At 43.3% G+C, this 26,797-nt stretch overlaps 1 protein-coding gene across 1 annotated transcript; it reads right to left on the reverse strand.

Moving 5' to 3' along the window:
• Positions 1–893: 893 nt before the first annotated feature.
• SLC18A2 (solute carrier family 18 member A2) lies at positions 894–26,797 on the reverse strand. Its single transcript, XM_048079602.2, has 15 exons — positions 26,628–26,797; positions 24,613–24,964; positions 18,182–18,240; positions 17,005–17,088; positions 14,638–14,730; positions 14,086–14,175; positions 13,935–13,978; positions 13,795–13,855; positions 9,407–9,502; positions 6,641–6,719; positions 6,344–6,395; positions 5,839–5,902; positions 5,306–5,425; positions 4,599–4,732; positions 894–2,448 (listed from the first exon to the last, which is right to left on the reverse strand). Exons 1-15 carry the CDS (start codon positions 26,746–26,748, stop codon positions 2,338–2,340), a joined length of 1,560 nt encoding a protein of 519 aa, XP_047935559.1. The 5' UTR covers positions 26,749–26,797; the 3' UTR covers positions 894–2,337.

Here is a 26,797-nt window from a genome sequence, read left to right on the forward strand (position 1 = left end):
TGATTTGCTCAGAAGTACCAAACCAATACATGAAGTAAGCCAGTCTATGCTCTTTTTGGTATGTAACTGCTCTTTTTGCATTACATTTCAATGTTTGTGCATTTAAGTGGTCCATTAGATAACCAGCAGGAGAATAACCGATCTCACCCTGTAGTCACTCTGAATTCAACCATTGGTTTATCCAACTTCAGTTGGATTAACAATCTGATGTTCTGTGAACTAAAATACCTTCTCCTGGGGCAAAATTTTGAGTATCCTAATGCTCTACGACAGCAAAATGAGAACCTAATGTAAATATTCATCGACATGCACAAGTGTTACTTAGCGGCAGTGATATACTTGGCATGCTGCAGACTCTTGGCTTATGCTCTGTTAATGCCTGTCTTCAACCACCTCTCAGCTTTGAAGGAAGGTTTTCCCTCTGTTACATATTCACAAGAACGCAGTAGAAAATACGCCGGTATAAAACCTCTAAGTGGATTTTCAAATCAACCACGGAACCATACTGCTTGGCCTTTCACATCATTCAAGCGTCTTTGGATGTTTTCTCAGAATATTCCCTCTTAAACACTCTTCTGGCGGGCTCCACAAGTGTGTGTATCCTGGTAATGCACAGTTTGTCCTTACCCATTTCACAGAAGTTAAAACTCGGATCAGCCGTCACGCGATAGGCAGCTTTTGGAAGCTAGTGTGGTTGCATAAAGAAGTTGCATGTATTTGTGACCTAGAGTGAAAATGTTTGTCCTCAAACACAACAAAGGGACTAGAACCGAGGTGTGCTTTCCCAGGAGCTGGATTTTTTTTTTTTTTATAGTATACAGAAGATCACAATGCATAGAGCAAATTCTGAGGGGGGAGGTTAATTTTTTTTTTTATTACAATAGATCACGAAATTATTTTAGATACCTTTATTTTAATGTGGTCTGAATGCATAATTTTCGACAAAGCAATATTTGAAGTTTGATCCACTATTTCTTCGTATTTTCTGACCATAGTATATACACTTTACAAAACTATATGTAAACATAGTATCTATGCTGCAGTACATAAAACATCTGCAATTACATGAAAGAAGGCACATAAAGATTTTAATGTTACAAATAAAAAGATACACCACAGTTGATAAGAACATTGTGAATTGTTTTAGATGCTTTTTTTCAGTCGTATTTTTCTCATTGCAGAGACCATGTAATCCAGTGCTGTGTTCCGCTATTAGACCATCTCCCTAGATGTTAAGAGAAATTGGCAGCAAACAGGACATTTTTCATTATCTTTGGGAAAGTTGATATTTTTCCTTCATCTTTTTGAAAAAATAAATATATGCTAAATTTCTAAATGTGTATGCAAATGCATGTAAAATATTTTTGTGAACTGCTTAAGTTACTAGCTTACTTCCAGTACATGCTGAGTTTAAATGCTTTGATACTGCAGTTTTTTCTAGCCAGTCACTTAGGATGCATCTGAAATAAACTTGAGATATTAAATATAAGATCCAAAATATAGAAATATAAACAAGTATCTTCATGTAGTTCTTATTCCCTTTCAGGGAAAGGAACTATGTACGTTCAAACATACTTGTTTACCCAGTACTGTATGTGTCTTCGGGCACTTCATCTTGCACAACTGCTTAGCTGATTAAAACTCCATTAAATTGCACAGACTAATAGCAATATAGTCATCTGTTCAAAATACTTCTTTTTCCAGGCATTCCATGAGTGGTCAGGTACAGCTCATTTTTCAAATCGCAAAGTAGTCGTGCCTTTTATTTTAATAACGTGATCCAAAATTGATCAAAAAATTCATAGCGGTGTCTACACTCTTAATTCCAGCCTTCAGCACCTGTGTGTGGATGTACTTACCAGGGTACAATTCAAAAAACTGGAAATTGGGTAGGTTTTCTTTGAGCTTTGCAAGGGTTTTGTGTTTGGTTGAATAAATCAGAGAAGTTATATTCAAGAGATCGGTTCATTCTTATGACTCCAAACAGAATGTGAAGTGTAGGTCAGTGAGTTGACTTGAAAAATCAAATAGTTTAAATTCACATTTATACAGATTTACACTACACATTTAATCAAAAATAGACTGTGTAATATTCAATGAAATTAAATACACAAAATAAAGGTAAACACTATACAAATCCTCTATAAAAGCTTTTTTCCCTCCTTATAAGGCAGTTAGCAGTCTGCTTTATAACCATGGGAGATGATTAATATACCTTTGGTTTTTTGACCATTTCACTATTAAATCTACAGTACAACTAAAACATATTTCTGGATGAGATGTTTCACATGAAACACTGCATTGTGTACACCAAAATAGATTATATGGCTTTTACTGTTATTCATCGCTTTCATACTCCTCTTCTTCATCACCTATCGGGTAGGCCTGGATGTTGTTCTGGGTATACATTTTTGTTTTAACGGGGCAGTTGTGATCCATGAGTATTGCCTACAAGAGAAGAGAGCGTGAACGTTAGCACGTCCAACTAACGCGCAGCTGCGGCCTGCGCGCGACTCGACCGCCGCCATCCACAGATTTGGGGATTCACTGGATTTCTGTGAAAGTAGAACCAAACCGATCTCCATCAGAGTGTTCGGAGGTCAAGATTCCACCTCATACACCTCAAGATATCACCACTGGTAAAAGGGGTTGCCATCATTAGAAGCAGGAGGGGCGGGCCAGAGGCCTGCTGCCTCAGCTGCCGAGGCCGGGGGCAGCCACATTTCCCCACCGTTTCACCCTTCTGGATGAATTTTTCCCAGGACATCCCAGCTCTGTACTCAGAGCAGTTGTGTAGCGTTTCACATTGTGTGGGATTCAGTTTAGCTGTTAATTAATTACCCAAAGAGCACAACATAGGAAACCCTGTCCGTGACGAGCTCCCTGCTGCTATCACAGCGGCCAGCGTTGCACCTCGTGTAGCTGTCAACCACACACACAATTTAAGGCTGTAGCAATGAATAACAGGCAGGAGTGCAGGCTGTCAGTCTCATACTGGCCCTAAGCTTATAAAAGGCAGCAAATTAAGCTTGTTTTTCTCACTTCAGGATGCATGCGGCTTGGCTAGGTGGCACCACATGGGGTTAAAGCCAGCTCCAAGCACTCTTGGAGCAGCAGTGTGTTTTGCCTCATCCTGGGACTCCCTCTGCTCTTTAATCTTTCCTATCCCATGCTCTCATTTTACAAAGCCCTCTGGACTGCCGAGAGAGCACAAGCAGCAGCTGAGTGTGGTGCTTTAGCAAGCAGCTCAGTGCAGGGGGATGAGGGGAGCTCAGAGAGGGACAGAAGGCTCTGTTTGTGCATGAACGCTTCAGTACAGATTTCAGATTTCAGCCTTGGAGGTGGCTCAAATGAGCTGAAGGCACAAACCAACTGAAAAGTAAACTTTCTGTCCCGATTTGCACCAAGAATGCTGCTTTATCAGGTGGAAATACCCGGTAACGAATGCAATAATTTAAAAATCTTGGGGTTCATTGAATTTATAACCGCTGCCCCCTCTCTGCAAAGCAGTTGAACCGGTATCTGTGACTGTCCTTGATCCGTTATGGCAATAACCATTACTTTTCCAAATTTCAAGCAATGGTACCAACTCCTGAAATAAAACCTTATGCATGTGAATCATCTTTTCTTGTGGCGCTGCTGACAACCACCACATGCTCTTACATTGCTTCACCCCAAGCCTACCCCTGCCTTTTAAAAGGACTTTCCACCAAGCACCTGCACGTGGCAGTGCCTCCTGCTCAGCTGTGGGAAGCTGACAATAAACTTCATCTCTGTGCAAACAACAGCAGCTCTTTTGGTTTTTGTTCCTTCTGTTCCCTAACCTTAGTGTTTAAAAAAAATAATTTAAAAAAAATCATTGCTGTCTGTAAAGGTCATTCTGAGGGATTAGCTGGAATCTCTGGGATTCTGCAGTACAAATATGGGTGACACCGAAGGTCTCTGTCCTCACGTACATCACATTTCAGCAAGATCCATTTTTCCAGCTTCTCTTTTATGAATACCAGTACAAAGCATGCACAGCTCATGCACTAGGTTCTGTCCTTGCCTTTCAGAGCCTTGTTACTGCATAGTAAGACAATGGCCGTGCAAAAGTACATTTTCTTTCCTTAAACAACTTGCCACTTTATTTTGGGTGCAAGCCAACCTTGTTCAGCATGAGCAAGGACAGAGTGCTGGGGTCTGGACCTACACATGGTGACTGGTGCTGCAGCAAAGCATTGTGCTTCTACTCGGGATTTTCCCAGCCCAGCGGAAATCTTCCTACTAAATGCACTGCCACGTAACTCCTTCTGGAGCATCCTGCCAGGCAGAGGAAACCCTGTGAACACAGCACAAGGTGCCCTCCAGCAGTAACAGGGCTTCAGAATCAGATCCAGTATAACAGGAACAGCAAACCTTGGAACAGCAGCACAGGGGACATACAACTAAAAAATTTCCTTTATACATCTTGGGCAGATAATGAGATGGGGGGTTATTCCAAACAGTGACGCATGAGGGTGAAATAAGCTGTGCTGGTCCTGTGTTGGGGAAGTTAGAGGCAAAGATGCAGAAATAAGTTATCACTGAAAAAAAGGCAAAAAAGATGTCACGCTTACCATTTTCTCTTCTTTGGCAGGTGGACTTCGAAGGAAAAAGCACAGAGGAGCAAAGAGGATATCCACGATCCCTATAATTGTCATGAGCCATGGAAATCCAATTGCCTTTGCAATGGCACCACCAGCAGAGGGACCTTTTATAAATAAAACCCTTTTCCTGAATACCATAAAATTTGCAGCATTCACTTTAAACAGTAATTTTACATATAAAACTCCCACTTTACAAATGGATTTAGGGAATACAAGCATACATATGTAATTAAAACATAAACCTTCTCTGGCTCCAGCTCCTGCATTCACTGCAGAAATCAGAGATGCTCTGAGGGGCTGTGGGGTGTCTGTACGGGACAGTCAAGGGAGAGGGGGCAAGGGGAGAGTTATTTCCCTCCCAGACACATAGGAGCACAGCCACGGTGGCAGTCCCAGGTGTTGCAAGGTCTTTTTCTTAGGGATATCTTATCTCTGTTCAATGCCTGCCTGCCTCAAGCCTCTTACAGCTACTGAAGATGCGCATAGCACCACGGCAGAGGAGGGGAACTGACGCCAAACAGCTCCCTGCATCCTTTCCCTCTACTTCTGGCTTCTTGAAGGAAAAAAGCAACCCCAGCTCACAAAGCCTGCAAATGCCACGGGGATTCACGCCTAGCAGCACAGCACATTTCTCTTTACTGTCAAGTGCATTTTAGACAGGAAGATAGAAGACTTACCTATCGCAAAGCCCATGCAGAAGGCAACATCAGCTATGGCATACACGCTCCCATAGACTGACACGTGGCGCAGATCCACGAGGTAGCCCATGATGGGCATCATGGAGGAGTCCACCATTCCTGGTCGTGAGGGAGGGGAACAGAGTTCAGAAAAAAACGTCCTTTTTTTTTTTTTTTGATTTTATTTTAACATCTCAGACAACTATGTGCTAAAATGGTATGCAACAGCAACTAAATGGATGATTATTCTTAAATATGTAAATGTTTGTGTTAAAACAGTCTGTATTGTGTCTGAGGTCGCATATGGATGAATGTGCACATGACACTTGCTGACGGACGTGAGAGACGTGAGCTTAGAGCACATCAGCTCCAGCACTGCCCCGTGGGCCTCCTGGCTCCACCTGCCAGTCCAGGCCACAGCTCGGACTTCACTACTGTCAAGCCAGAATAGCAACAAAGCTTGTTTGCTGTGTAACTTCGCACAAAACCATTTTTACATAAACAGACTGAAAAATCATTGTAGTTTTTCTCACCGATGGCGAATCCAACTCCGAAATTGGGTGCTATGAGCCCATAAATGTTCTTAGCAAATGGTACCTATGAATGAAATTTCAGGCAGTTAATTAGGTCGCACTAATGAGGTTAGTTTTCTTTTTCTAAGAGAAATTTCCAGAGTAGTTAGAGCATGCTTTGTACAGATGTGCAGCTGGTGTTTGACACGTGTTCTGGCCTACTGCAGCAGACGGCTGTGCCGTTGCACCACTGACACCCTCGCCATCACAAACGAGAGTAAACTGCTGAGTGACAGCTCAAAAGAACGATCCCCCTCCTCTCTGGGAGCCACACTTCCTTCAACATAATTGAACCATTGAGATTTTAAAGCGCTCAGATACGGGATCTGGAACCCATTAGCTACACATCGTTTAATAACATATCTGTAAGGCAGAAGCTCCAGTGAAATCTCATGATAAAGCACATGTTCAGAGATGAACACGGGAACATTTAGATGGTGTCACAGATACATCATCTTCTACTTACGCATAAAATGCTTACTCCCACGATTAGCATCCCGAGTAAAGCGCAGAGCCACCTACCAAAGAAGAAACATCAGTCAGACTTCAGTGCCTGCAAGGTGCTAAAGGTGACTTGAGACGGTTCAAAGCCACGTCTGAAGTGCAGAGGTGCACAACCAAAGGAGCAACGTGTTCCAAAAATGATCTTGCTACTACAAAACACATTTTAATAACTTCCACCATCAACAGACTGCCCCGAGAAACACTGCAAATGGTACAAGAACACGCTGGAAGATTATTAATATTTTTAAATTAAGCATACCTTCCCATTTTGTGCGCAAGTATCCCAAAAAGATTAGTCCCGATAAGATAAGAGATACTAGCCGGAAGAAAAGCAACGCCTGAAAAATATGAATGAGATGATTTATCAGCAACGATTTCAGTGAGGTGTTAGAAGAAACTAATAAATTCCAGACGCCGCAATTTTGGTCTGAACACATCTAATGGGGTCTTTGTGCGTAGCCCAGAGAATCAAATATCCGGTTTCTTGCAGCCTTTTCCTGAAATCTCAGGACATCATCTATGAAATGCAGGAACAATATGATGCCTTTGAACAGAGCTTTCCAGCATCAGCTGCAAGACCTAGCATGGGAGAAGAGATGCAAAGAGGAAAAAGGAAAAAAAAAAAAAGGGGGGGGTATTTCTAACTGCAGTAAACTTTGGGGTAGTTCAAGGAAGTTCATTTTTCCCCTTTATGCATATTTCTGGGTTGTGTGGCTGGCATATGGAGCATGTGCTGGGCTCCCCATGGCCAGGAGCCCCTGTACTACAGTGGGGCTTGTCATGCCGCGATGCAGCCCTCAGTCAAGCAACAGCTGACCCAAGCACCTATCAATAACATAAAGATGAAGAAACTTTAACAGCTTAAAAAACACTTAGCTGTAGTGCTCAGCTAATGAGGGCACCCAAGAAAAATCCCAACCCTAAGGCACAGGGCCCTTGCATCTCCTCCTGAAGGATGAAGCATGGGAAAGCCGGCTCCGGCCTGCACTGGAGGATTACTCCTCTCCCTCATCCCACACCGGGGCTGCAGGGCAGAGCCCAGTCGGAGGGAAAATGGCCGATGAAGCTGCTGCAGCAGCGATGCCAGTAGCAGCACGGGCTGTGGGTGCCTCTGGTGCTGCCCACACGGCAGCAGGGATCACCACCACCAACCAGGAGGTGGCCTTGTACCAAGCATTTCTGGGAGACAGGGGCACAGGTTGTGGCTCAACATTGTAGGGTTGATGCCTCTCGGAAGAAAGTAATGCACCGCATCTTTCTGGTGTTCCTGGTCAATCTTGCATCTTCCCAAGTAAATCTGGGAAACGTGACAAAAGTGGGAAAGTCCGGCAACTTAACGCATGCCACAGCAAGCCTTCCATTTGGTCATTTTTAAATCAGATAATTCAAATTTAGAGAGCGGCCATGACATTATGGTACACAATCAAACCATTTCCTCTAAGTGTATGTGCTCCTCATCTCTCACCAAGGCAACACAGATTTTCTCATTTCCTGCTTATCCATCGTCCTTCCTATATCTCTCTGATATTCATAAGAAAAATCGAGAGGTCATTTTTAGCACAGCAACATCCTGTGATTAAAATCCTTGTGGGTCACAATGGCAATGCTGGGGAAACCTTTTCACCTGTGCAACCGCAGCTACTTCAGTGTGGCTTGGAGCAGACTTTTTATATGAAATGGCCATTTACAGCAGAGCTCAAAAACTGGGAAAAATATTGCAAAAGCTTGGTCAATAAGGCTTGCATGTTGGTGTGGTACAGTCACAGTGGTAAGTTGTGCTTCTACTGAAGCAGAAATGTGATTTTCTAAATAAGCTTTATGCAAAGTAACATTAATTGATCAAAATCAGAGCCCTTTGTACCTTCTTCTAATCACTCTTCAAATAACTGGATCTCAAAACTGCGTAAGATAATTATTTGCTTAAAACCCTGCAGTTCGGATATAATTTAAGAGGCTTAAAAACTTTAATTAATGCTGTCAAATCAGACAAAGTGTAATGGACTCAATTACTTATATCATTAAGGGGTAAAATTAGTCTTAATTTAAAATGGATATTTTCCTTCTAGGAACCTCTGTTCAAATAGGAGATGTGTAAATCTCATTTCTGTTACACCAGTATACTCCAGTGGGGGAGGTAGGTAAGCCATCTTTGTTTTTCTTTGAGGCTTAAAATATCTAGGTCTGCATGTTAATTTTGCTATGTAATGGGCTAGCAATCATTACCACATTCAACAGTACAGTAATACATTAAGGACTGCCACCTATGGCCACCCTAGATCTGAGTTTGCATTCATTTGAAATAATGTTTGTATTTTCACTGTGTTGTAGGGACACCTATATTAGTATTCTCTAGGGATATTAGTCTGACGAACATTATTTTCAACAAGGATTTTTCTTTTGCTTTCAAATACCATACATTGATACTAGAAAATGCTCCTCGTGTCCCATTTCTCTCCAGTGGCTACGTTTTAAGAAAAGTCCATGCTTTTCCTACCATTGCCATCTGCAGCCCTGGAAGCAGTACATGCTAACACATGCAGCACACGCTGCACCCGATGCAGATTTCCTGCTCCCAGCAGTTCACACTAGGCACTAAGGAGGGATTCCCTCTGGGAAAAACCCTAAACCAAATGATTTTTGAAAACAGTTGTTTATTGTTTGAAAATCAAATCTTTGTACTTTTCTAGAGCGCCGTGAAGGCTTTACAACATATATTTACAAGCAAAGCCTGAAATGTGCTCATGTCTACAACGCTGGGCTAGGAACTGAATCGCATTGTGCCCTGCTCAGTGGTAAGTCTCCAATGCAGCAGCGTTGCTGCAAGGTACGTATGTGTATGTGCATGGCCATGCTGCAGCCTGCCCTGCAGGGCTGACTGGGGCTCCCAGTAACGTTGGCAATTTAAAGATAGTCCAAAAAAAATGACTACCTTTAAAGTGTCTAAGGAGAGCATTATTAACAGGACCAGAACAGAGGCATCCACCAGACAAAATATAGCAGACCCAAGTAATGTGCTGTACTTTACCAAGCTGCCATTTTTTGGAACACATGGTCTCCATCATCCAGATGGGTAAAGCTGGTTCAAGCATAGCGATAGCCATGTTTGCAAAGCAGATTGATCCTTGGAGAAAGAAGGGGCAGGAAAAAACAAAAAGTAAAAATTATTTATGTTGACTATGAACAAAAACCTGTACAAAGATTGAATGCTTTCACAAAAAAAAAGTGCTTTTTAAAGACCTATTTGTCATGCATCAAATGCTGATTAATGTTAAACAGAACAGAGTGTAAAGTCACTGAAGACTAATTTTCTGTATGTTTCAGTTCTCCCAGAAATTCTACAATAAAGGTTAAGCTATTTTCATATTGTGAAGGGGGGCAGCAAAGTCTACAGCGAGCCTGATGACATTTAGAAAGTTTGTGATGTCTGACCGTGTACAAACGACAAGCTAAAACCACACTCCTTTGGTCTTTATCTCCAGTCTCCTGGGGCAAAATCTGAACCTGTTGTGTAAGAGACATGGCTCCAACCCATTGTGAATGAGGAAGATGAGCCGTGGAGGTCGGGATCCTAAAAATACCACCCGACAGCCAGAGGGATGCCTACCCCCTACAGAAGGGAGCTTTGTGTACAGGCCCCGCAGCCGGCAGCCGCTAAGCCATGCCACAAAGCATCGGCTTGGCTGAGCTTGCCCACCCGTATGAATTTCAAATGCTTCCAAATCTCTTTTGAATCTCTGGACCTTTGGTCATTCACACGCAAAGAACAGAAGTGCTGACTCAATCCTGCCTGCCGGCTGCTCTCTGCTTGTGCAGGGTTTTGCTTCCTGCTCCGCTGCCCGCAGATTGTGCTCTGGCGGTGGTGAGGCCCTCTGCCCTCAGGAGCGGGCTGCAGGCTTAGTGCGGGGGCTGTTACACCCCACAGTGCTTTTTTTGAGCTGGGAGGCCTTCCCCACTTCCTCCAAAGGGCCTGAAGCAGCCACAGCCCAGTGCAGGGTAACGGAACCTGTCCCCGCTGGTAACCCCTCACAGAAGTGGGGGAAGTCCCTGCTAGAACTGACAGCCTCACACTTGTGTTCCTGCTCCTCTTCCTAACTTTTATAAGCTTTGGAAGAAGCTCCTCCTCACGCAGCTCACAACAAAATGAGCACCGATTCTGCTCCTTGCTCAGAGCTGTCAGACCGCATTAGGCTGCGCACCCGCGGGCCCTGAGGTGAGCTGGCAGGCCAGCCGCTCGCTGCCTTCCCGGGGCACGCAGCAGCCGCCCGGCCCAGCCGTACACCGCAGACCAGAGGTTAGAGCTAACCGGGGCTTCTGCTGCCACCAGCTGCCACCAGCGCGGTCTCTCTGAGGAGCCCCAGCTGGACACCCAGGGCCTGCCCTGTTCCCAGCCAAGCTTGAGTGACTTCCTCCACGATGGAAAAACACTTTGAGCCGCACAAAATTGAGCCAGAGGAAACAGTGTTGTTCTAACAGAGGCAGCTAAACAGCAAAGATCTCATTCTGCTCGGCAAACTTCACAAAGAAATGGGAACCGTGCATGCGTGTATGGCACCGATTTCTTGTTAGGACGGGAAGCTTCACCAGGGTTTGCCGAAGTACTCAGGTGCGTGCTGACAAAGGTACCTGGATCTTTAGGATGTACTGCAAGGGAAAGGTGAGAGCCTGAGCTGGTACTCTGCAAACTCAGGGCACACTTTAATAAACACCATGCTACCTCAGTAAAACTTCCTCAAAACAATGTCGTTTTTTTCCTCTGCTTTATATGGAGCTGACCTCTCTTTAGAGCTGTGTATCTCAGGAGCAGAAATCCTACATTGTTTCCTGCCTAAATTAGATTAAATGTCCTGCATTGGCCAGAAGATGTGATATTGCAGCCTTCCAGCTGGATCCCATCTCCAGGACTGGGAACCCGCTAGCCTTTTGGCAGAGCACCGTGGAGATCACCAGTATTTTTCTGTGAAAAATCCAGTACCCAGTGTTAAGCTGTTATGAGTTTTCTCAAGAGCCCATGTGCTAGTGACGATATCTGTCTCAGCTCTGTTTTTTGGATCTGGTAGCTCAAACTAACTTGCCTGTCAGTGCAACTTCGTCACCCTGCAGCACCTGACCTTTTTTAATCCCCATGGGTGAGGTGCAACTGTGAGAATGGCAGTGACTTCATTCACTAGCGGTGATAAAAAGTGTCAGCGACATTTCTTTTGCCTGGGTCAGCGAGCACAGATGCCTCACCCGACACATATGCTCCACGCAGCAGGAGGCAGAGTCTATATTTGCTCACATTTCCCTTCTCCAGCAGAGGTTTCCACCTGAGCATGCCATATCACCTCTGCGCTGAAACCACAGGGGAACTGGGCTTTCCAGACCTGCACCTCTGCCGGTCCCGAGCTGGCCGAAGCTGGGCGACCACAGCACCTCACTGCAGCATCGCCGCAGGACTCAGGACATCAGTGTGGCACTGAGTGAAGCCAAGTCCCCTCTGTCACCAGCCCAGGGTCAGCAGGGGCTGCCGACGGAAGAGCCGGGCTAGGAGGAGGGGGCTGTGTGCTTCAGTTCGGGACAGCTGGTGCTAAAGAGCAACGCAGTGCCACAGGTAAGGGAATCGGTCAGGAAGCTCTTGTGCTTTGGAAATGCAAACAATTATGACTCAAGTGTATGACGCACACTTAGGAGATTGAATTTATGCCACAAAATTAGCGTACCTAAATAGAGAGTGCAAAAAGCACTTAAACTGGTAGTCCATTTGCAGCACCCCTTAAATTTCCCTGTTTTTCACTTGTGGTTAGCAATTATCCCACTAGAGAATTAACCCAATGCCATGATTTTTGTCATTTTAAAACATTTTTTAAAGTTAAATTTTAAAATTAAAAAATTAATTTTAATGAATTTTTACATGAATGCTTAGAAGGCATTCAAAACGTCTGTCCTCCCTGAGCAGTGCAAATGCACAAGACTTTCAACCTTCCCAAACCAATGTATCTGAACAAAACACCGACCTCACTGGGGTAAGGGACAGAAAACGACACTTTCAAAACTCTTTTCACTGCATAAAGCAACTGCTTCAGAACTGAGGCAATTAACATTTAAGGCTGAGGGGGCTGAGGTTAAAGAACATGGGCATCATCCATTCTGCCAAGCACTGGGCAGTCTCATCACCATCTGCCTCATCACCTTGGTGCTCTGGGAATGCCCAGCCCAGCTTTACTGAGCCCCCAGACATCAGCTGGAACAGCTTCTGAGCAAACAGAACAGTTGCATGCCATGCAATGGGTAGAAAAAGGAACAAAGTCCATCCCTCCTCGCAGCAGACATGGGAGGTGGTCAAAAGAGCACCATAAAGATGGGATCCATGGGTCTTACTACCTTTTCTCTTATGTGGTTAAGACTAAGCCGGGCATGAGCAGCTCAATCTATCACAGATTACACTTTGACAGGGTTTACACTATTCTCAAGATATCCACTTACAGGACGGATGATCCTCACCTTGCAGCACCTGCTCTTAATCCCTGTAAAAGGCCAGGTACTGGATCAGATGAAAGGTAGATTTGAACTCTGATGACAGTTCCCATCTGTGCTGCTCTTTTCCCTCAAACACTCTTGTCCTATCGCAAGTTCTTTAAATGCTCCACGAATTTCTTAAGCAAAAGTGCCTGTGTAACTTCAGACACAGCTTGACCAAGTCTTGTCACAGAGCTAAGGTAGTGAGAATGCCCTGTGAGATCACCAAAACCCGAGCACCCCAAAAATGCCCGTAAGCATTGCTTTGTCAGACGAGCAGGTTAGGATTAAGGGACAAAGCAGTAAAAATCATGATCTGCTTTCAGGTATTTTACAGACATTTAAAAGGGTCAGGCTTAATTACAGCCCTCTTTAGATCAAACCAACAAAACATGATGCAAAAGGCAAACTTCCCTCAAGGCACAAAACAAACAGTACATGTAATACCAGACGCCACTCACCATCTGACCCAGACCTTTTCCGAAACACAACCCATGCTCTAGAGACCCTCGCTCCCTTCTCAGATGGGAGCAAACTTCTGAGTTATTCCTTATGCCTGCCCGGGATGCGCTGGTGGGTCCTCCCTCCACACCTCTGCCCTATTCACTTGTCTCATGGGCATTTTCATGGCCACATCTTGGTGTGGCGCAGCAATTCCTTGTCCTAGCAAGGATCCGCAGCTCATTAGTGCCCTCTCAGCTAGGCAGACACCTACGTTTCCAGCTTCCAGGCCACTGTGTTTCTACTGGTACTTCCATCCAGAGTTACTGATGGATTACTTTGTTCTTTGTGCTTCATGTAAACGAAAGCAGCAAATGACATTACTGCTAGACCAGACTAGCTCGAGGCTTTCCAGGATGCCAGGAACAATGCCAACAGTTGATTTAAATGAAAAATAAATAAAAAAGGATCTGATACCTGCCGCAATAATGATATATGGGTCCTTCAAAAGTGTCAGTAGCGGTGTCCCCTTCTGACTCTAGGAAACAAATGGAAAGTTGGGATTAGGAAAGGCAAAGCATCAGGTGTCGCCTAGAGTGCTCTACTGCAATACTCACTTCTGCCTGTGCTCTGGACGGCTGCAGAACAAATAATTGAACAGCTGTGGAAAGAAATCAATACTGTAAGGTTTCTTCAAGAAGGGGTCAGGACACAGGCACACAAAAGGGGTGCGCTACAGAGCGATAGTGACTCTCCACATGCACTGACCTCCGTCTAGCAGAGCCAATGCTGCCAGCACAAGGAACGGCGAGCTCTTCCCCACAAACTCGTACATGACGCTCCCGAAAGGTGGGCCCACTGAGGGGGAGAAATGAAGGAAAAGCTGTGAAGCCGCGTTTCTGACCCCAAACATATGTCCTCTGCAAGCGTTTGGGCACCCTGTGTTGGCACTCAGGGACCACAAAGTTTAATTTAAAACAAAACAAAATGAACAACAACAAAAAAAAAAAAAAAAAAAAAAAAAATGAATAAAACCAACAGAAAAGCTCATTGATCTCTGTGATTATTAAAAGTGTATTCTTCACACCCCAAAATACTCCTCCATTTAAACAAAACCCAAGCATCTCAGAGATTGTCTGATGTGTATCCGCATAAGAAATATGTTTCTGCATAAGAAACGATTCTTAACATGCACCATGCATCTAATCTGGAGATGGCACAGTAACATTGCACCCGAGGAGATCCTGCCGCTGTTTTCACAGACCACAAGGAGGTGCTTTGGGTGGTTTCTGCTGGTGGCAGAGCCCCCATCTCACTGACCTAATACTCCCATAGCAAGTCCTCCCAGTGCAATCCCCATCGCGTTGCCTCTCTCTTCGTCGTCTGTGTATACACTGGCAAGCATACCCATCCCTAAAATACAAACAGAACAGAACAAAGCACAAAATTAGGCAGCTGTGTCTTACAATTTATTAGATAGAGGTGACAGCAGGTATCTGTATATAAGTATATACCTACACACTTATATATCTATATTTATACACATATATAGATCTACATACATATACATGTGTGTATATAAGTCCCCACCATGTGGGATTTGCCTTGAAGCAGAAGGGAGTTTGGCACACATAAATGGTCTCAATGCCATGTTCTATTACACCCTATTACTCAGGTAGTTTAATGATGCCCTGATTTGCCGGATTCTGTGTCCCTGCCTTTGTCACAGAGTGTTTAGAAGCTGCTCTTCAGCCAGTTGAAACAAAGCTCTCGACGAGTACTCTCTGTCTGCTATTTGTGCTCTGGGTGCTCGACACGAAGGTTGGTGACGGCTGACAGCTACAACCGCGGTCGCTGCAGGCTGTGCTCTGAGCATAACGTATCATGCCCAGCTGATTGCTTTGAAAATGAGTATTTCAAGTTCAGCATCCAAAATTAAAGGATGCTTTTGACCTTTATCTTCATGTTCCCCATTTCTGCATTCGATGATGAGCCATCATTTCACAAAAGGAAACATGAAGCCTCTTTCATTTGCTTTTGTGAAGCACTCAGACACAGTAGTTGTAAATGCTACAGGAGAGTCCTCATAGAAATTATTAATTCTGTTTTCAAATCAAGGACTTGCACAGCCACAGGGGGGGTACTACACCCACTACGACAGTGCTGCAGCATGCAGGTGGTGCAAGTGAGTTGGGCTGTTGGACTCATGAAGTGACTTTTTCCCTCCCGTTGGCACTTGTCTGGGGTCAGAGCTTCTTCTGAGGGCTTGGTTTGGCCTTGGTGCAGTGCAGGAAGAGCTGGGGGTGGCTGGAGACTACCCAAAAAAACAGCAGTGGGGATGAGCAAAGGCTGAGCAGCCATCAGCAAGAGACCACTGCAGGTCTTTGGATTTAAAGCTAGAGAGGGGAAACCGATGTGCGATGTGATGTGGTCTTGAAAATAAAAAAAAAAAAAAAAAAAAGCCACAAAGATAAAGAAAAGGAACTGTAGAAACTGTTCTTCATGTTCTCTCAACTATGAGAACCAGAAATGGATATGAATGACAGGAAGGAGGCTTTAGATGGGAGATCGTAAAAGGACTTCCTAACAGTAAATGTAGTTAAGCACAAAGCTCAATGCTGAGGGCATTTCTGGAGGCTTTTGAGAGCACATCTGTCAAGTACGCATGAGGAATGACAGATCCTGCCTTCAGGAAGGGGGTAGACTAGGGAGACTCTTGGCCTTCTCTGCTCTGATTTGTAGGCTGTCTGGGGAAAAATACATGCTCATCAAAGAGCCCTATCTCAAGGTACACCCCTGCACAGGGACTGAGATAAAGTTGAACAAAAATTTTGATTCTGGCACGTCTTAACTTTGGAAAGCTTGACTTGTAAGCTTAATTAGTTTGGGGGCTGAGGATCTCCGTTGGATATCCCCACCTGCCCCAAGGCTGCAGCACAATCCCTGCAGTGGGGATCTGGGTGAAATCCAGCTCTCAAACGTTTGTTATCTTCCTATGAGAAGTATGTGAGCCCTGGTTATTGACCAGTCCCATTTGGGAGGGGGGATTTTTCCTGAGGAAGCCAAGGGACATGCTGTGGACAAAAAGCTCAATTCACCTCCCCTTTCAAGACAAATTTATATTCCTGCTGTCATCATGAACAAAATACAATTTCTCTAGACTCATTCTCAGAGATCATTGAATAATTTGGAGTGAAAATCCATACTCCATTTCACTTTTCATTTAAAAATAAAAATAAAAATCTTATATTGGATATCTAGCACAGGCAATCTGAGTCCAAACTGGCAGGCAGAATTACAAGCCACTGGAAACAACATTTTATAACAGAAATTTCAGAAACAGGCAGAGGTACTATCCCTATGATAATAAGTACCAACATAAGTTCATGGTGACCTTTAAAAGGGCTGAAAATGAATTTAAAATGTTGAAGGCACACATGCAGAAACCCCAGGGAGAGAGTACATCATCTAGTGCTCTACCTTACTGCAGCCCACATACCAAGTAATTCTGAAAAGACATTTGCTTGTGAGCTACTGCATAGGAAAGAGGCAGAAAGAAAATAATGAAATTGATTTAATTGAATAATTTTGTATTAATTATTGAAACCGCAGACAATTAAGAAATGACTGTCACTGAAAAAGACAGAATTGGTGATCCGTATTTTACTCCATCACATGCTCTCTTACCTGCCACTGAAGAACAAGAGGAGCCCACTCCTTGGAGGGACCTTGCAATAAACAGCAGTGTGTAGCTTCCTGAGAAGGCAAACACTATGGAAAAGACAGAGGTAAATTTTTAAAATTAGTTTAACTCTAACTAGGTTAAAAAGTTAGATTTCTTTAAACTATCACAAAAAAAAACCCACCCTTTCTGCAATTCAGTCAGGTGTTTACAGTGACTTGTGTCACTTTCAATGCTAACTGCATTATTCTCTCTTATTGCATTTGGATGTGTCAGTGTTGAATTGTTCTCAGGTGTCTGAGCCTTCTGGTAACACAGAATGCAAGCGCCCAAGCAGTTTTAACTAATTACTTGGGATTTGATTACATCCTGCTCTGATTCAGCTGCACACGGAGGCATATTAAGACCTTTCTTTCCAGCCTTGCTCCCCCCATGGCTGCATTTCGGGCTGCCCAGTCTGAAGCTCTGGGCATTCACAAAGGTAGGATTTAACACACGCACACAGGCTCACACCAGCTTTTCTTCCAGTAAGCAAATGGGTGGAGAGGTTTTACAGTGGCGTTCCCAGCTCTGTACTGGATGCTGTGTGGCACAGCTGGCCATGAATTAGACTTACAACTGTTATAACCATACCAAGCAAAATTTGTCTAATGTTCCAAAAATCTGGAGTTGTCAAAGACTCTACCAACAGGTAATCTTATCCATCACTTCAGTCCCCTTGCTGTCAGAAATATTTTCCTAATATTTAATCTAAATTTTCTTTGATACTTTTTTAAGGCTGCTATTCCATTTCTTACATGCAGTGGACGTGGAAAACTCTTAATTCGCTTCTTTTTTTGTCATAGACTCTGATACATCTTACACCTGCCTTCTGAAGCAAGCCCAGTTCTTTAATCATTCCTCACAGGCTTCTAACAATGCTTGATGTTCTCCTTTGTGCTCTTTCCATCTGGGACACGTCCTTAAGTACCATGCAAAAGTGAACATAAACCAGCAGCTGAGGCCTTATTAACACCATTTAGGGTGGGCAAATCATCTCAGCTGACTTGCAGGCTATGCTTCTGTTTGCACATCCTCTACAATAATTCCCCTACATCAACAAGAATTCCTAAGGATCATTATTATAGATCATTTATTTAAAAGTTGCATCTGAACAACACTAAGTAAGCAGTGGCCACTTACTGATCGTTGACACAAACATGATGCAGAAGCCAGCAAACAATGGAATCTGGTAGCCTATTCTGGAAAATAAATAAATAAATTCACATTTTCAGGATTGTGTCACTGATATTTTGAGTTACATTTAATTGCATGAGGGCTTTTTTTTTTTTTTCTGTGCACAAGCACAAAAGATGCAAAAGCCCAACCTGTAGTTTCTTTGCAGGTTTTGAAGTATTTATAGTGGACAACATGATCAAATTGCTCCATGTTACAAACGCCTTCTCATTTGGTACAGCACACTTTTCATCTGAAATCCCTGGAAGAAGTCCTTCCTTCATTAGAATTTGACTGTCCTGTTCTCGTTCCACCATCATTGTTCTCAATAAAGCCCCTCTGGGTCTCTATGGGGTTTCCAAGAATATGAGAATGGAAGATTCATCTAAGCGTGCTGAGCTTTGAAATATTCCAGGAATGTTTCAAGAATCATCTGTTTTCACCCTCATGAGACAATGACTGTAATGAGACACGGTCAAACCAATGGCTTTTTTTCTGGGAAAATTTGTCATCAGCTTCACTGGGAGTTCTGCTTCAACTACAAGCACCGAAAGTGTCCCAAAGTGTCTGAGAGTAATATTTTTGCTTTTCCACATTGTTAGGATTAAGTTTAGAGCTGATCAAAGCTTTCTTCATCAAAACTCAAAAGTATAAAAACATCAGAAATAGCCTGGAGATATGCCCGGCTGCTATAAGCATTTTCAAATTTCCAGGAAATAAATTATTTTCTGTCTGGAAAGCAAACACATTTTTAGGCAGCTAAATTTGAAATTTCAACAAAGACCTCACAATATGCTACTTTTCATGCCATTAAAACTCTGCCTTGGAATCAAAAGTACTACCCAGGTAGCCTGTGTGTAGTCTGTGTGTTCACCATACTTTATTCACAGCTTCCTTTCCCCTAAAATTCTGTATCTCAAGTGTATTTGCAAAGACATTTTTTTAATGGCCAAATTCTTCAACGGTGAAGATATTCAAAAGAATACTAATTGATTTTAATTCCCAGTGATTTGACAGTATTGGGCTTTTATATTGGTGGTACTGGTTTAAGTAGGTCAATCAAATAATGGAAGAGTCTATAATGGCCCTTCTCATTTTTGATTATAGTAGTCTTAAGACAGATAAACAAACATAATTATTCTGAGCTTTGTTTATTTGTCAGTGTAATTTTTATACAAGTAAGGACCACAGATAATAGTAAAGTCTTTGAAGTACAAGGCTGTTCGTTATTGGTATCTGTAACATTTGTTGGAGTTCTGAGAACAGAAGAAATCTAGCACGCATTTTTTCACAAGCCTTAGAAATTTCTAATGAAGAGCACGTGGAAGAATTTTGCCATTAAAAATATGACATAAACATAGTGCACTGAGTTTTCTAGTTGAAATCTGCAAGTAGGTGCTACAAAAATACAGCAGAGGAAACGTTACTCTTGTGGTTACTTAACTGGACTGGTATCTGCAAACAGCAACCTGAATTCCTCTTCTTCTGTGGGCTTACGATAATCACTTTAATCTCTCAAAACCTTGATACCTGACTGTTGAAAGAATAATACTATACTTTTTTTGTCTGTTTTATTTAAAGAGGATGATTTTTCTAGGCTTGTCTCTTCTAGCATTGTGTGTACATGGTAAGTATTATACAGAGGGACACTAATCTCCACTGATGTCTCTGTGTATGCAAGGACATAAAAAAGAATCATCTCCTATTGCCATCCCCTTGCCTGCCCTTCCCAGTGGGCTCATGTATAAAACGCCACAGTGAGTAGGACTACAATTGCTTTGATTTTGAATTTTGGAATTACAGAAAGCACTGATATAAATACGGATAAATAACCCCTGCATGCACGGCTACTGCTGTTGGTGAGTGATATCACCTGGCTTTGTGGTACTGTGAATGCAGAAGTTGAATGTCCCTATTCCTTCTCCCATTGGAATGGGGGTTTTTTTCTGTGAAAGCCATCCCAGAGGTGTCTAGGATGGACACTGTGGGAGGAGAAGTGTGATTTCAGTAAAGAAATAAATAATTATTTCATTTGCCACATGGACCATGAGACAGCAATTCACTGCTCCTACAAGTACACTGCATTAAAATTCAGTTATTTGTTTGAAGACAGATGCCACACAAAGTGACTCCCATATTCATGCTTGCACCACTAGATCAGAGACATTAGCTGTGAGATCTGCCATAAGCATTAGTGAACTAAATAAAGGGAAGGGATATCATAGTAGTCCTGTAATCTTAACTAAAGGATCAGCCACCATCAAATTAAATGTTTCACCTCTCTCAATATGCCCTATGTCTGAAATACTTCTGTCAGGTGACTGTTGCAAGAAAACAAGGATTTTGGAAGTCACTTTTAATGCTCTGTGAAATCCTCTTCAAGCTTTGGTCTTAGTTTTTGCAGTCACGGATATTATTCCTCCTTTATCTTGGACAAACAGAGTGTGAAGCACCACATAGCAGAGAGTCATGGAGGCAGAACTGGAGCAGAACCCGTTCTTGCCTTGCAGCAGACCATGACGCCTTATTGCACATGCTGAGGTCTAACACATGCCTTTCCCTCCACACCCAGAGAATCATCTCAAAACCAGACTCTGTGTGGGCAGAGCTAGTCCTTTCACCCAAAATCTATATTGCTCGTGGTCCACCATACAAAGTGATGTGAAGGTATAGTCAGGAGAGGACGTGCATTTGTGCTGAGCTAAGCAAGTCTTTATAGTCCTCTGAAACGGTCGAAGTTGCCTGGAACAGTTTAGAGATGATGTGCTACCCTGCTCAGGGTTGCTGAGCCCCTGGAAGTCGTGGTTGTTCTTGCTCTGGGGCCGTTCTTACCCGCATCAAGCTGACAGCTAGAAGTGTAGATTGTCTTTTCCTGCACAATCTTAGCAAACCCTGCCTCCTCCTAAAATAGCAGTGTTAATTACTTGGCAGTTGTGCTACCACAAATGTCTAATCTGCAGCTGCAGTCCCGGGCTGTCCAACAGACATGAGAGAGCACAGACTGGGAGTTTTCACTGATCGGAACAATTACAATATATAACAAATGATCACAAAACAGGGAGGCACCACCTGTAACAGCCAGCTGTTCAGAGACTCTGTCCCTGATCCTGGGCTGTTCCTGTTCTTGCCATGTGAAACCTGTGCATATGCAGTTTCTCATTTTTGGCCATGACATGACGTGCTCCATCAGTTATCTCTACATTTTTCCTGTCTCGTCTCTTCCTTTTTCTTGCTATCATGCCTTAACAAGTCATTTTCTCGGGCACTCCTCACAAAACACTACAAGAGAAGCCGAAGCAGCCAGAGGGTCCACCATGTTTCAGGGAGGCTACCCGTAGCTAAAAGTGCTTCCTACAAGTGGTTCCGACTCACAAAAAATAACACAGAGTCATCAGTTGAAGGAGGGAGAGGAAAGGCTGCCAGTGACAGAGAAAGCCTGAATGACCCCATTTTAGGGCCGTCTTGGCCCCAGACTGCAGAACTGTTTGGAAGTGGATTACACTCACTAATAATGTTACACTGCAATGAGACAACCAATTGATGGGTTCTGTGCAGCAGTAAAATAAAGGTTACGCTGGCCAGGTTAGCAGCTGTGGATGATTAGAGCCTAATTGCCTATCCATTACAGGATTGCAATTTACTGACTTTAAACCTATTACCGTATAGCTACAGCAGTACCAACGTGAGCACCGCTCGCTCAGCCTGTCCTGGCTGGCATTTTGGCCATCTTCAGCTCCAGTGGAGACTGGGGAGATGTATGACAAGAGGAATATTTTCCTCCAGGTCATGACCCAACGAACCTCTGAACGTGCAGGAAGGAAGGGAAGAAGGCTCAGGGGCTGCGGTGGCAGTTTTTTTTGCTGGGATTTTCACCAGGACTTAGCACAAAGGGAAATGGTGGTGTCCCATCAGCTGTCAGCCAGCTCACCATGATGGGTTTGTGTTTTCTTTGGTGTTCTTTGGAAAGAGATGGGCTTTAAATAAGAAACATTTTAGCCTAGCTTGCTTCTTTTAAACTAATTTTGAAATGTATTTTTAAAATTCTTCAGCTCCAGCAGTTATAGAAAAAGTGAAAAAAAAAAAAGCCTACAAAATATTCAGAAGATCTAAACTAAGTAATTGGCACAGCCTCGTGGCACAGACTTGCCACTTACTGGCAATGTGAGTGGAATAGCCTGTTGGATCCTACACAAACTCAAGCACTCAAAGACTGTGCGTTTTTAAGGCCAGTAACTCCATGCTTGTTTAAAACTCTAAGCTGTGATACTTTGCTGAAATTTTGCAGAAGTAATAACAGCAATAATAATTATCACTAAACAGCTTATCAGTGTTAAAGAAGAGCCTTTGTAATGATGACTTCTGTTTCATTTATAAAAATCAGTTTTTACACTTCCTTTTAACTGAACATGCACATTGTTCTTAGGAAATCTCAATTTGAGTTGTGGGGGGTTCTGTTTCTTTCTTTCTTTGTCTTTTTGCCAGTGGCTTCTACAGTTAATTGATAAATACGTGAACTGATATTTCCCACTAACCATTTCTCAGAAGAAAGGCAGACACTGCTCCGAGACACAAACAACGCATGAAAGAAAACCAGCAATCCTTAAATCTAATTTAGGGCCACTTGGCCACAAAGACACTCGTTTCTGCCTGGGTGGGAGGACGGCGTGCCGCATGGGGCCATGTGCTCTCCTTGATTCTCTTTTTCCCACTCATTGGGAAACCACTAGTAACGTGCGGCGCCTTACTTCTTTTTGGCAGGTGTGGCAGTTTGTAGAAATGATGATAAGAACAGCAGAATCCAGAGAAAAGTAAATGGAGATAGGGCAATGATACAGACAATTATTACTAAAACCTAGAATAGCTAAAGAACTGTCATGGAAATATTATTTCGCTTCATGCTGCTTTGCCTGTGGATGAGCTATCATAGCCCAACAAAGCAACATAGGAAATCTGGGTAACAAAGATCTGTTTTCCTCCTTAAATTGCAACAATGTTTGTGTAAAGGGATTTTTTTAAGGGCAAACTTTCAGAGCAGGGATATGCAGGAGGAGATAAGGTGAAATAAAACAAATGAAGCTGTCTATCTAATGTAAAACTTTTGTGCCTGTATCAGTTCCCCAGATTTAATGCAGGTTTTGAATTCATAACATTGTGGGTCCAACCACTGCTCATCTCTCCACTGGAAACTCCTCTGTCAGACTGAAATTAAGCACTGTGTATATAAGCTGTAAATACAAGAAAGGTACTTTTAGTTCAAAACCTGAAATATCCAGCCTTAAAGAACATCGTTTGTTTTGTTTATTGCCAGCTGTGCTAAGCACTGACTGCCTAAACAGGAGTGTTTTACAAGGACAGGAAACAGACAAATTTCCTCAGCTTATTATTTTCTGAAAGGAAAATGTCTTCTTTATAAAAATAGCTTAATAAGAAATATGAAAATTGGTGACCTAAGTACAATTTGGAGCTTATTTCCTACAGAGATGGATCTCACACGCTCTGTTTAGAAGGGCTGCAGCTTGTTCTGTGGGGAACAATTACACAGAACACTAACAATAAAATCAAATTAATTATTAACACCAAAAATTTAAATGATATAAATACTTTTTAATCTCTGTGTAAACATAATTAGTGCTTGGATTTGTTTTTGTTTGGTTGGTTGTTGTTGTAAGTGATTTATTTTGGTGCCTACATCTCCTATCCTGCTCCGGAGGATTTTGTGTAACGTCCCACCCGAACACATTCTGCTCAATACATCATACATACGCAAGGACTCGGAGGGGACAATTTGACAGTTGGAGCAGATCATGCACAGACGTAAATCTGATCTGTTGAACTCAGTGATGAACATGGCACCAGCAGGGTTTGGCAGACCTGCTCCCTTTCCGTGGAAGTCCATGAGAACCTCCCGCTTGGCCTTACCTTGCGACATTCAGAATCGCTGTGCACCAAAGCACACCGAGAGCTGTGAGAGCCAGGGAGAGATCTGAACACTGCCTACACCTTCAACATTATTTTTGCCTAATACAGGTGTAATAAATGAGTCACCAAGTCACAGAGCTTGATCCTTGTAACTACTGAGCCGTGGCATCTTTTGGCCCTGCGTAACTCTATTGAAGAAATTTCAACAACACTTCAGTAAAAGTTTCTATAAAAGCCTGAGGGCTCAGGAGCTGGAGGAAAAGAGAAGTGTACAACAGTGTCAAGTGGCTCGTGTGCTTACTGATTTATTTCAGAAAGGACGCAGGCATTCAGAAGACGTGTTCATCAAATGTATTTCACTAAGATACTCCTCCAGATAAAGTGAGAAGGCCAGGAAGCCAGGGCCACAACAGTTAGAGGTACTTTGAAATCCCCACCCAGACTAAAACATGAATACAAATCCTATCTGAGTAACATACCTGTTTGTCAGCGGCCCTATGAAGGGGTTAGTGATCAGCTGCACCGTTGCCTTTGAAGCAAACAATAACCCAACTTGAACATTTTCGTTCAGCAGGTCCTTGTCCTCCTTAGGGCAATCAGATGGAGGAGCAGTCACGTTCACTGTCATTTGTTCTGTCGGGGTGTGGGGCAGCTCTCTGGGGCCCGGCTGAGCAGACTCGTTCCCAGTAACCATTGTCAAGTTGTCATAGTAGGAGAAGATACTCTGAAAATTGTCCATCGTTGCTGAAACTACGTTAGGCTTAGTAGTCTGGACTTCTGATGCATTTTTCTCATGTTTGATGCTGTAAAGGTAACTGGGAATTATTGGCACTGGAAAAACAAATAGAATATATTAGCATCTTACCATCAGGTTATGTGCAGATGGAATCACCAATTTGTATTGTTTGCTTTGTCACTGATTGGGAAGTACAAGGCTTTCCTACTGAGAACGTCAGTACGGATTTTAAAAGACTGAAACACGGAACTTAAATAGTGCAATTTAAAACACAGTTCTTTTACATTAGCCTTTATTTTTGCCAGTTTTTGTAAATATAAAATATTCTATACAGACATCACTCAGAAAGAAAAATATGAGAAGTATCAAAAACCATGTCTGAACAGACTCTGATGCACATGACTGCATAAATCCCTTTATTAGATTGTGAAAACGTGAATAATGAGAAAAGCACTGAAACTAGCATTAAGCCAAAATAGTACAAAGTAATAAAACATACTAATAAAATAAGCCACCAAAAAAAAGAGTAATCAGAACTAATGTATTGCTGTTCACATATGTCACTATTTCTTTAAAATTTACATTGAAAACACCACCCAGAAGGGACGCGCTTTGTAAGCTTTAGTTCATGGCTGCAATTTGATTGTATTAACGTGTATCTCAGAAACTAGCATATCCACACTGGTTGGAACAGATGTAAGATTCATTCTACTGGGAAGCATCAGTGACAGAACCAGCAGAGTTGCCTGGCCTCTCTTCTGACACAGCCCCATCTTTCAGTGAGTCTGCAGACTGAGATACTTTTAAGGGCTTCTAGCACTCATCTTACAGAACAAATAAGGAAATCTTAACAACTTTATAAGAAAGGATGTTCATGTAAAAAAATCCAAAACTGACTTGGTAAAAGTATTCATGGAGTTTTTGTTAAAGGCATCGGCTTTAAGCTGAACCCCCCCAGGAGCTGAGGCTGGCAGGGCAGCGCTGCGTGAGGTGGGCTCCGCACTCCGTGAGCAGTGTGTGGGCACAAGTCAGGAGTTTCCCTGAGCCCTTGGACAAAATGGATACGAACAGAAGCCTTTCGATACGTGGATTTATAAACTACCAGCAAGAAATGTTCCAGGACTTGATTTGCATTAATTCCTAACTCTGGACACCACGCCACTTGAAGCCAGTAAAAGTCTCACCTTCATCTTTGATCAAAACTCTGATCATTTTATTAAACCAGCTCTTAGAAGCACTTTTCTTAAAACCCATGCAGATAGTTTTCTTATTAATCTACCATTTGACGAGCAGCGTGGGGGAGAGGAGACCTATCGCAAGGAAACAGGCATCTCCAGCGTTATCTAGCCTGGTGTTTCAGTTGCACGACCGCAGGAGGAAAAAAAGATGATGAGCTAAAAATATCAATGTTGTCATTCGGAGAAGTTTTAGTGGCTTTCGGTGGGAAAAAATAAATAAATAAATTACGAAGGTGTTTTTGTACAATTCCTTATCCTGCAAGGGACAGAGAAACAAAGCGCGACTTTGCTGCGTGTGGCGGCGTCCGCAGTACCTGGGGCACCCTACGTGTTTGCAAACCTGTGGTTCGCGAGCATCAGCCACGCACCCGGGCAGCGCATCTGTCACCGGAGATTACCGCTGGCATAAATCGGGGGGGGGAGAAACCACCGAAAAACACAGAAACGAACCAGAAACCCACCCGCCCCCGAGCCACCGACGGCAAAGCTCGCAGCCCCACCGCCAGACCCGGTCGCCTACCGACCACGGTGAGCAGCATGTTGTCCAGGAGCAGGGCGATGAAGACGATGAGGAGGATGAGCCTCCGGGAGCTCCGGCCCTCCCGCAGCCAGCGGAGGAGGCTGGCCTCGCCCCGGGCCATGCCGCCCGGGCCCCCGCCGCGCCGCCGCCGCTGCCTCTGCCGCTGCCCG

This window comes from Anser cygnoides, chromosome 7 (assembly GCF_040182565.1).
Source record: "Anser cygnoides isolate HZ-2024a breed goose chromosome 7, Taihu_goose_T2T_genome, whole genome shotgun sequence".
NCBI classification, from domain to species: Eukaryota; Metazoa; Chordata; class Aves; order Anseriformes; family Anatidae; genus Anser; species Anser cygnoides.

Bases quoted from the DNA above. Each gene is read 5' to 3' on its own strand.
- SLC18A2 (XM_048079602.2), bottom strand. From the start codon at position 26,748: ATGGCCCGGGGCGAGGCCAGCCTCCTCCGCTGGCTGCGGGAGGGCCGG. The intron at 6,720-9,406 runs GTAAAGTACAGC...CATATTTTTCAG, and splicing joins TTCCAAAAAATGGCAGCTTG to GCGTTGCTTTTCTTCCGGCT. The intron at 4,733-5,305 runs GTAAGTCTTCTA...TATTTATAAAAG, and splicing joins CTGCATGGGCTTTGCGATAG to GTCCCTCTGCTGGTGGTGCC.